At 40.0% G+C, this 11,148-nt stretch overlaps 1 protein-coding gene across 2 annotated transcripts; it reads right to left on the bottom strand.

Annotated features, from left to right (window-relative positions):
• Position 1: 1 nt before the first annotated feature.
• Positions 2 to 10,902, bottom strand: tfdp1a (transcription factor Dp-1, a). 2 transcript variants are annotated; one of them, XM_014999345.2, is made up of 12 exons: positions 10,774 to 10,902; positions 8,626 to 8,711; positions 6,495 to 6,561; positions 6,178 to 6,293; positions 4,942 to 5,063; positions 3,744 to 3,909; positions 3,482 to 3,628; positions 3,316 to 3,384; positions 2,716 to 2,867; positions 1,621 to 1,787; positions 1,343 to 1,418; positions 2 to 1,247 (listed from the first exon to the last, which is right to left on the bottom strand). In XM_014999345.2, the coding sequence occupies exons 2-12, from the start codon at positions 8,635 to 8,637 to the stop codon at positions 1,109 to 1,111; spliced, it is 1,233 nt and encodes a 410-aa protein (XP_014854831.1). In that variant the 5' UTR covers positions 8,638 to 8,711; positions 10,774 to 10,902; the 3' UTR covers positions 2 to 1,108. The 2 variants fall into 2 exon arrangements, with proteins under 2 accessions (XP_014854831.1, XP_014854832.1); XM_014999346.2 differs by lacking the exon at positions 10,774 to 10,902 and adding an exon at positions 9,528 to 9,631.
• Between the last annotated feature and the right edge of the window lie 246 nt (positions 10,903 to 11,148).

Consider the following 11,148-nt stretch of genomic DNA (forward strand, 5'->3'; position numbering starts at 1 on the left):
CTTATTAAAACAATCTATATTTTAATTTGCAAACTTATATTAGATTACAGAAAAAGGTATTTGGAAGAGTCAGTACACATGTTGCTCAGTTTTAAAAGGGAGATCTTTGAAGGGAATACACAAAGATCTATACAACCACACATTGTGTTACATCAATAATTTTTGAAAGGTCTATCTTAACCACTGGCCTCTAAAGGATACTATAAGCTACAATCTTTGTAGGATTTATATACTTAATTAACAAACAAAGCTTATTTACCTATCAGGAGCCTGGGTTATGAGTCTTTACCTCGCTGCTGACATTTTTTTGTAAACACTACCGAGGCGTCAAACAGGGCGGCGGTGAAAAATTCCTCAACTCCAGAATACAAAAAAAAAACAACAAAAAAAACAAACAAAAACAAAACAAAACTAGCAAACAGGATCAGAAAGCAGCTGCCTACAAAACAAGAGGAAGCCAACCCATCTCAATGGGAAACTATCTTAAATCATTGTGCAGAACACAAAAATGAAAATGTACCGACGGGTCGGACGGAGTCCCGACCGGGAACGCCGTTTCCAACACCCGCCGAGGAGACTAACAGCACGTTAACGCAGACATATTAGGGAACATTTTGATCATAATGTCTGTCTGCCAAAGGTTAATAGCAAAAATAATAAACAAGTAACTATTTAAACAGGTACATTTTACATTCTCCAACAGCAGTGTGTTTTCATAGTGGGATGGCTTATTGAAAAACAGGATTAGACGTACGTAGACTTCAGGTGGCCGAGTTGAAACGAAAAAAACAAAAAAACAAAAACAAAACCCAACAAAAAATACCAAAAAAAAAAAGAAAAAGCCTACAGTTCCCTTGGATCGCACCTCCCCCCCCCAGAGCTGTGGTGCAGGTGCACGTGATTCGGGAGCAGAGCGCTGCCTCTGCTTGTTCAAAATTCATCTACAGCCCTGAGAAAGCCAGACAGAAATACAGGAGTGGGACACAGGGACGGGGGACGGGCGGGGGGGTTTCAAGAAGCGCACACGAAAAAAAGGGGGGGGATTCGATTCCCATGGTGACTGTGGTTTGAAGGACTGCGCTCGTTGGAGTGGCGAGCTGTGGGAGGGTTAGTCTTCGTCGTCGTTTTCCTCGTACTCGTCCTCCTCGTCGTCGTCCCCCATGTAAGAGACGGGGGTCTCAACACGAGACCCGCTGTAGTGAGAGTCGTTTGAGCTGGACGCCATGGTGCCGTCAGTGCAGCCGTCACTACGACATAAAAGCGGAAATTAAGGTCAAAATTGAGATAAACCTGAATAAACTGAGGGGGGGGGACCCATAAGGTAATAAGATCTGCTTCCTACCTTGCAGTGTAACGACCTCCATTGGCAGAAGAGCCTCCAGTGATGTAGACGTTGCTGATGGGGCCTTTTGCCATTTCTTCAAGAAAATTATTTGGACAAACACGGTGAATACATGACGCCTGCTGAACTATTTACTCGCTAAAAACAACTGCCAAATAGATTTACATAATCTGACATGAATGAAAGCATATCCTAATGTAGTCAAACCGTTTCACCATTTCATTTTCATCTTAACCGCCATTTCTTTCAGACACCGGCACAAGTTTGAAAGCATTTACCTATAACGTAAGGCTCCAGGGCTTTTGGCACCAGGCTTCGTGCAATTTTCAGGTTTTCGGGAGAACACTTCCCCACCTCCAAGCCACAGGCCATGCCCATGCGCTTTAGCACCTCAATGTCGTCGTGGATCTCAAACATGCTGTCGAAGTTGAACAGATACTCGAACCTGGAGACAAGGAGCAGAACGGGAGACGCGGTAAAACGTCAGGATTCCCACTTTGGCGTGGATGGGAAAAGACCGCGCTGGAGACGGAATGAAACGGAAGCCGTTTCAGCAGCAAACATTTCAAAATCCAGCATTCGCTATCGCAGATTGCTCCTTTCCACTTCTACAACAACTTGGTGCAGAACAACCTAAACTGCAAAAGTGGAAAGCAACAAAATCCGCACCGTCTGGTCGAAGCTTTACAACATCTGAGAGATCAACTAAATCTCTCAGCAGTGCATGAGCTACATGATCTATGATTGCATCGTGACTTTCTACTGAGCCAGGAAAATACAAACTAAAACAGAGAACGTAAGATGAGTATTACCTGAATATTAAACACAATTTGCTTAAAAATACTTTGTATTTACTTTCAAACTAATTACACAAAAACTATGTTTCAAAGGAACTTGAAAATGGCCAATGGTGCATCATCTTTCTGAACAAACCTTTCATCTGAACTCGTTTGGTCGTTCCTCTGCTGAAGTGAGAACTGCATGTTTCCTGCAGAACTTCTTGCAAGGCTTTAAATTGTATAACAGTCAAATTTTTCACAGCAAATGACTCATGCTGCATATTTGTAATTCAGCACAGAGGCAGGAAGTTGACTTTATGAGACCGAGAAAACATTTCACCAAAGCCGAGTCGATTGTGAAGCTTGAAGAATAAAACGTTCATATTTTTGGTGTGAGAAAATATCGACCCATCACAATGTTAATGCCTTGGAGAGGATTCTGTAGCATTCGAGTGCATAATGGGGCAATTCAGCCATTTAATTTCCTGGTGTGGACTTCGCAGGAGTTCAAAAGTTGCTAGAATGACGTCAGTGTGAAAGTTTCTCTTCTACCAGAGTTGAGCTTAAATCATGAAAGAGCTGGCGATCACGTACTTGTCGTTGGAGATGCTGCAGTCGATGACGGTCTTCTTGCTGGTGTTGACGATGATAAATGGAAGGTGGATGATGGAGTTTGGAGGTGGGGGTCTGTTTGCTTGCTGCTCTGTCTCTTTATTCCTCTTAACGAGGTTCTTGAAGGCTATTTGCTGTCGAGACACAAAACACGAACTGTTAAGTAGCTACCAGATGCTTTCCTGTCTGGGGTGAGGCAAATACTTATGATTTCCATTTTACACCACTGTAAAATATTCAGCAGCAACTTTATTTATATACTTGATTTTCAAAATATTCCTCTCAGATCTCTCTGTTCTGCAGATTGTACTCTAATAGCTTCTTCATTTATTTTAAAGTTAGAACCGGTTCTGCCATCATTGCACCGCCATCGAGTATTGGCAAAAAAAAAAAAAAGACATCAAGTCTTTCATTAAATCTGGGGAATTTTGACCCACAGATGCTGCAGAATTGTTTTAAAGGATCAATATAAACTCTGGTTATCATTTAAGTGTGTAAAACAAATAACTGATTAAATATGTTTTATTACGCCACTGTAATAGCAAAGAAGGTTCAGTCCTGAACGATCCACGCTCCATTCACCTGCAGTATGAGCTCCTGCAGCTGTGATTGTTTCTGCTTAATCCTCTCCAGCCGCCTTTGTCTCTCCACCTGAAGAGCAAATCAAACAGCAGCAGCAGCTGAGACGTGGAGCTGTTGTAAAACGTTTGGAGACGGCGAGGTGGAAAAAAGGTTTCCTCCTCTGTACCTCCAGGTTTTGGCACTCCTGTGCGGAGTTGGTGGGCAAGCCAATCCACTTGATTTCCTTCTTCTCTTTGGAGATGATGTTCATGGCCATGAGCACGTTGAGGGCGTCGTAAACGCGCCGCCGTATGTTCTTCTGGTCATAAACGTGCTGGGGAAAAAACAAACAAAAAAAAAAAGATAAGAAAATTTATTAATTACCACAAAATACCGATTTTGAATCAATTTTGCCACCGCCTCGCTTTGGAGACAACTCCAAAACTCACCGAGTCGTTAGGCGACATGTGGTTGTCTGCAGAGCTGAATTCTGCCACCAGTTCGTCTGCCACTTCGTTGTAGGTGGTGACTCCTTTCTTCTGCACCTTCTCGCACACTTTCATGGAGAAATGTCTCAGGCCCTTTCCATTCTTCTCCCCTTTTTTACCCCGCTTTCTGTGGACAGAGCCCCCCCCTGCCCCGTCACTACACGTCTAAACATGGCGACGCATTATGAACTTCTTCACTTGGAAAGACAAAAACCACTCGCACACCTTGAAGTTTTTCACCTTTCACAAACATTATGGGGGAAGACCCATAAAGATTGAATAAGTGTGAAATAGAAACAAAATAATATACCTTTTTTTTTTAAATGCATAGTAAATAGAGTCCACCTGATTTAATCTCAGTATAAATTCAGCTCTTCTGTTAAGAACATTACAGTACAAACAGCATCTTGAAGACCAAAAAGTAATTATGACAGGCAGGTCAAGGAGAAAGCTGTTAGGGAAGAAAAAGCAATATCCCCAGCTTAACGTAGCTCTGTTCAATCCAAAAATGTTACTAATTTGCCACAACTGCAAACATACCAAGACGTGACAGAATGAGACCATTAATTTAAAAACATATATAAGAATAAGAAACCCTGTTTAAAATTTGCTTAAAGATCATTCAGGGGAAAACGAACTCGAGCACATTACCTCCACAGTGAAAAAGTGTCTGCAAAATAACTAGAACTAGGAGAATGACATCAAACAGCCAGAGCTACAGTGACATTTTTTAGATCAAATTTATGCTTCCAGATCCAAGTCGAATTAAGAATCCATGCAAACACCTGAAAATGGCTACTTGGAGAGGTTCTGCGTCCAATCCAAAAAAGCGTCTATGTATGTGAGCTTGTTACAGATGTGCAGCTGTTACTCCACCAAATGGGTTTCAACGTACATTCAACTCATAGGGACTCAATAAAAACAAAAAAATCTGTTACATTTTATTTGAGATGCGTTTTAAAACTATTGGTCCTTTTCCTCCCGCTTCATGATTATGCAATTTTATGCGTTGGTTAATGCCGTTTAATCTCAATAAAATACCCTCGGGTTTTGCTTGCATGTAATGTAACAAAACGGCATAAAAACGCAGGGAGTACGTATGCTTTCGCAATGTGCTTTATGTTGAATTTAAGCTTCACAAAGCTCAGCAACAACTCACCCTGACGACCAGGGCGAGGCATCAGCGGGCTGGGTCTGAGTTAGGAACTGGGAGCTGGGCGTGTGCGGACTGTTTACCAGAATCGTGTTCGATACCGTCGGCCTCTGCGGCGTTCCAATCACCTGCAAAGGAGAGGGCGGAAGAAGCGGTGAGAACAATCAGACTGACCGGCGACCGTATGGGGCAGCAAACGGACAATTAAATCTTCTTTAACCGATATTCTTTAGAGAAAAAGAAAAAAAGCGTATTTAACAGGGTTTAGATTACATTAAAACAGTGAAGTAATATTTTCTGGATCAGTCCGACAACAGCTAAAGGTTTTAATTAGGAATGAGCTTTTTTTAAACAGCCAATGTCTACGGCATTCAAAAAGTTAAAATGACTGAATGCAACTCAAGTTCAGGTTACTTTATGGGCCGAAGTTTTATTTTTTGTTTGTTTTTTTAAATCATTTTTACTCATTTGCTTGTTTTTGTTGTTGCAAAACAATTTCCCACATGGGCTTAATAAATTATCTGTCTACTTTAACATCTAGCAAATTTCTATAAATTCTTCTTTTTATTAATAGAGCAGCTGAAAAAGAATGGAAGACGTCGCTGGAAGACAAAAACTTGATAACCACAGAGGAAGCTTTTTATGACCTTATATTACAGATGAGGTCAGTAACATTTCAGATTTCATATTCTACACCATTGTGAATTCTACCTTTGACTATGATGGTGCAGGTGACTGAATTCAAGGAGAAGTTCACATCAGGCTGTAGAGAAGCTACGGCTGCTCAGACCGAAGGTTTGAATCGATCTGATAAACTCGGCCCCCCGAGTCTCCTTTACACATCGAAGCATCAGAACATCCAACTCCTGCTTTTCTGGAAAACGTTTCTGGACTTTTGGTGAGCGTGTGCGTCCCCACCAACATCAACATGAGCAGGCCTCCAGGGGATAGGTGATCTATTCCTTCGCTAAGGTGATATGTAAGCTGATTTCCGTTGTGTATACATTGCTTCAACATAATGAGATGATGGGTGTAATCCTGCTGACTGTAGGGTTGATGAGCTTAGGATCAACTGCCTGCACCTACCCCTCCGCCCGGTCACCTCGCAATGATAATAGGTGAGGGGGGGGTTATGTTACAAAAGATGAAGCAAAGCTATGTTTCTTTTTTAAGATTTGGAGAAATTTTGCAGTAATTTGTTCATTGTGGTGCCCTTACAGAGATTTATACCCACGCACTCACCATGTGTGGCACATGCTGCATGTGTGCAGCAACGTTCACATTAGACGGCCCGAGGGTTTTGGGTAGAAGCTGTTTGGGGGCAGCTGTAGGCTGGACAGTAACCAAGGACAGAACACCTGAGAGGAGACAAAGGGAGAGCAGCGATGAGGATGGCTCGCAAATGAATCTCCATTGCCCCCTGTTGTTCACTTTCAAACAACAAGGAATGCACCTGGACAGAAACGTGTGCATGCTTCGGGGCTGGATTCGAGAAAATGATTCAAAAATATGCAGACTTTCATTCAAATGCTGAAGAAGAAACAAATATTAAGGTATACCTTTGCTAGGGCTCAGATTCTGATCGATGAAAACTTTCAGCTCTGCATTTGTTTCAATCAGACCAGCCTGTAAAAAAAAAAAAAAAAAAAAAAAAAGAAAATTACACTTTTAATCCATCAACAGATAACTCATATTCCCTTTAAGTGAGCCTCATTATTCACTTTAGCCACAAACCCATTTCTCTGTAATGATTTGCTGATTTTGATATGGACAAATACTGAAGGCAAAATGAATGCAAGTCTTAATGTCTACAATTGAAATGTACATAAAGTGTAAAAGTTTTCCTTTTGTCTCATTCTCAAGAGTAAATCAAACTAATTTTTCCCTTTTTAGGTCACTTAGGATGAACTAGATCATCTTCTCGTATGTTCTTTGAATTAAAAAATGTAATTCCTCAGTGTTTGATGGAGTAGAACCGCCATTAACCTGTATGACTTGGATGAAACGTTTTGGGTTTCCTTCTACAGGCTTCTTACTGTAGTTTGCTGGGATTTTAATCCATTCCTTTGAACAGAACTGGTGTTACTGGGTCGAGATTTATGGGATTGAGATTAGGGCTTTGTGACACTGATTGTTGTCCTGAAGACACAAACCAATTTCTCTCAACGCTTAGAGTCCAAGTCCATTTTCAAGTCCCATTTGTCCCAAACTTCAGCTTCCTGACTTTGACCTATTGTGTAAAGCGCACCAGTCCCTCCTGCAGCAAAACATCCACATGGTGTTGAATGACACCTTCTTACCAGCTTCAGACAAAATTTTCTTCCTTAGTTTTTGCTCTCAGGTTAATTAGATAATTTCAAACAAAAACATTTACATTTTTTGATACAGATCCCATCTCCTTTCTGAAAGGTCTGAAAGACATACTCATAATTTGAACAGATGAATGTTGAAACTTCAGACATGTGGAAGTTGTACCCAAGGATGAAGCAAACTTGTGGACGTTCACAATGCTCAATGATTTATTTTGATGTTTTCATGATGTCACACAAGTAAGGAGATGTGCTTAAAGTGTTGAACTTGAAATAAGTTTAAAGCTGTGCCTAAATTTACCTCAAGTGTTTTAAATTAACTTGTCAAAACCTTAACAACCCATCAGATCCTCTGAATCTTTCAGAAAAGATTCAGAAATATTTTCTGAATTAAAGATTTAGTAAGTTAAATGTTATCTCATCATTCTGGCTTTGGGTAGATGGATAAATTTTTGGTTGTCATCACTGACCTAAACAAGAAAAAGTTTAGAGAAATGTAACGTCAGATACTTAAGGATAAATTGTTACATGTCTTTTTGTAACTTAGAATTCCCCCTTTAGGAATTACTAAAACATAAATAGCATTTTTGTTTTACTGAAAACATAATTACTATTTATGTTGCTTACAATAAAAAGAAAAAATGTAGCAGGTCATTTCACTATTGTGTACCTTTGTGGTTTTGATCATTTCATACTCAACTTTTTCCAAGGTAGAAAAGGTGGTTTCATCACACTAGTAAATAATATCGCCAAGTCATTTTGGTTTGGTTTGGAGTCACAATCTGAATATTTAATAGAAATGATCCAGCCTCAACAGGCATCAGAATCAAAATAAATGAAAAAAAGCTGTAATTCAAACTTTTCAAAGAATGAAACAAGCCAGACTTAAATTAAGTCAAATAATCAGGCAAAGTTATATTATCAGTTCATTATAAAGAAAGAAAATGATCTTCAAAGGTTTAAATACATGGGTATTAAATGGTTTGTTTGCATGTATGAAAAGTAATTAGGAAGAGATGAACTCGCAAAGAAATCAGGGTGGAACTGGTAGAAAGCTCCCACTGACTTGGGAGCCAGAAATAAAATCTTCTGAAAGTTGCTTGGTAAATGAAGAAGTTTAAATTCTAGCAGAAAATGAATAAAATATGAATAATCAGTAAAATATGAATTAAAATATGAATAATCAGTAAAATCACATCAAAATATGACCAACATAACACTGGACCATGCCATCTGCATTGGTGGCCTCAGCCTGATATCCAGTCCAAGAACTAAATCAGACTCAGGTCTGGTGCCGACATTGGCTCAGATTAGCCCCAACTCAAAACTGATGTAAATGCATATATATATATATCTTTAAATGGCGTACACATATACTTACATCTTTAGCCATGATCCCAAAGGACCAAAAGGAGTTCTGTGTCAGGATAAAAAAAAATTGCTTTATATCACTCAATCTTCAGATCCCTGCAAAATAAAAAGAAGAATAAATTATTACAATGACTGGAACATTTCTAGTTTTACTCAATAATAATATATTTCAATAATTAAGCCCAGGTCAGTTGTATATTCGCATGTTTTCAAAGGATCATTTGAACTTATTTGTGAACTAAGGCCCAGTTCAATTTTCTGACTGGGAAGCACACTATAGAAAGCTAACTACATCTCTATGGTTAGCTCCAATTTCTCTTTCATATTGGCAAACATACGCAAGATGTGATCAATCTTCTTTACTTTTAACCCCGAGAGCCTTTGAGAGACACATCTGAATACATTTTCCATGTAGAAAAGCACATTAGACCATCCCTAGATGCTCTGAACTTTTACTACGCTAAGAGTGCACAAGGCCTACTTCAGGTACCGAGCACGTCCGGAGGAGAGGCATCGTCCAACTTCTGCTACAGGTCACGAAAGCACGCTAACTTTATCACAACACCGCAAAACTACCGATGTGGCTTCACAGACAGGCCACAGCCACAGACAGCGGGGCTTCACGCCACAGCAGCAGCCTTCACATCATATGTTGACAGCAATGTAGAAATCTTTTGTTGACTGCAGCTAGCTAACCGTCGCTGCTAACAGCGAGCTTCAGGTTCAGCTCGCTGCTGCTAGCCTTGCTACTAGTTAGCTCCTGCACGCTTTGAGCCGATACACAACAAATTCAGAGAACCCCGCTCCCCTGCTGCACAATACAGCCTCGTCCGAACAAGAGCTGCCACTGTGAAAAATAAATGGACATTCACCACGTTAAATAGAGTTAAAGTGGTGAATCTGTGCACTTACGAGTGCACTCTCTTGTCTCTTCGACGGCTGTTGTTGTTGGCATTTGAGAATGGAGGAAGAGGAGGTCTAAATCCCATCTAAACAGGAAACAAACTAGGCAATGTCGATATACTTAATCCGTTTTACAAATAAATCGAAGAGGTATATATTTCACATATAATACAGTATTTACCCAGAGGGTTTATTTTACATTATACGCTTTTTTAGGGGGCGCTAATTCAGTAAGGGATGCCAGGATTTGCCTGTTGGTCAAGTATGGCAGCTGGTAGTTTTCAATCGGTGCTGACTAACTACCGAAGATTCTGTTTTTATTCATAAGTAACAAAATAATGAGCGACTAACCCAGACTTTTGAACTCTTTTCCCTCTGGACTGCTGCTATATTAAAAAATGAGTAAGCCATCCTTGTTCATCAAGAAGGATTTATAAGGGTTGAAGGTGAATTCAGCGGCCTCAGTCTAACATAAACTTATTCAGGTTAAGGCAAATAAAAAATATCAAAATTGAAAGAGCGAACAAAACTTACAAAATATATATTACTCTTAATTATACATTTGTTTTTAGATTGCTAATATAATCTGTTATTGACGTCTAAGTGTGAGCGTTACCTCCGAATGCCTCAAAAACAAAACTAATTGATAATACTGGATTAGCCTTACAGACTGTGCATTTTTAAAAACAAATAGTTTCTTCGCAAAATTTTCAAAGCACAATTTCTTTGTTTAAAATTACGAAATAAGGTTATAGATCTTGTAATGACTGCCTGAACTACAAAAACAACGCGAAGGCTTCAACATTATAAACACTTTCATCTTAAAATAGGAAATTCAAAACTTTGCAGACATCACATATGCCCTAAAATGTAATATTTTTATTTTCACATAAACACAATTATTGACATTATTGCTATAGAAGCCGAAGACTCTAATAAAAAAAACAACAGATAACTGCATAAAGTAGATCAATAACTAGTTGTTTGTTAATTACCAGCTGGTTATTTTAGCTAGGTGCTAACTCAGTTGAGAAACTGTAATTTCCGCTGCTTTGTTAGCCCAGCTGCTAGCGGACAAGCTAACTCCCAGCTGTCATCCAGATCCGTGCTACAGTTAGCTCAAAGTTCACGCTGTAAGCTGCGAGTCTGTGTTTTTAATGCAAATTTAAAACATTCAATCGGTTAATGCGTAATTGCATGAGCTTTGTGCCGCGGAAGGCCAGTATCGCCCAACAAGTCAGTAAACGGACCTTACCGGTTCACTTCCCAAGTTAGCAAATGCACTCAGTTACTAGCCCAGCTCACAGCAGCGCCTCTCACAATCTGATCTTGGCGGTGTCTCGCCTCGGCCTGCTCTGATTGGCCAGCGTGGAGGAGACGAAAGCAAAACAGTACAGAAGTCCGTGCCCACACGCTACATCTCGTGGGATTGGTGGAGAGTAGCCAGCGTTAGAGGTGCGTGTGCCGCCATCTGCTGCACAGGAGTGGGACAGTGCTGTACATTTTCCCGCACTTTGCTTGTCGTGTTTCCTGCTTCAAAACAAACCTTCAAGTGAATGTACTGATCGCTTTAGAGGCAATCAAATGTACATTTAGATCAAGTTTCTAGTTAAAACATAAGAGAAGAGGA

This window comes from Poecilia mexicana, unplaced genomic scaffold (genome assembly GCF_051168715.1).
Source record: "Poecilia mexicana isolate PSO_F unplaced genomic scaffold, ASM5116871v1 scaffold_2, whole genome shotgun sequence".
NCBI lineage: Eukaryota > Metazoa > Chordata > Actinopteri > Cyprinodontiformes > Poeciliidae > Poecilia > Poecilia mexicana.

Bases quoted from the DNA above. Each gene is read 5' to 3' on its own strand.
- tfdp1a (XM_014999345.2), bottom strand. The intron at 3,629-3,743 runs GTGAGTTTTGGA...TTTTTTCCCCAG, and splicing joins ACATGTCGCCTAACGACTCG to CACGTTTATGACCAGAAGAA. The intron at 1,788-2,715 runs GTACGTGATCGC...CCTTGTCTCCAG, and splicing joins TGCAGCATCTCCAACGACAA to GTTCGAGTATCTGTTCAACT.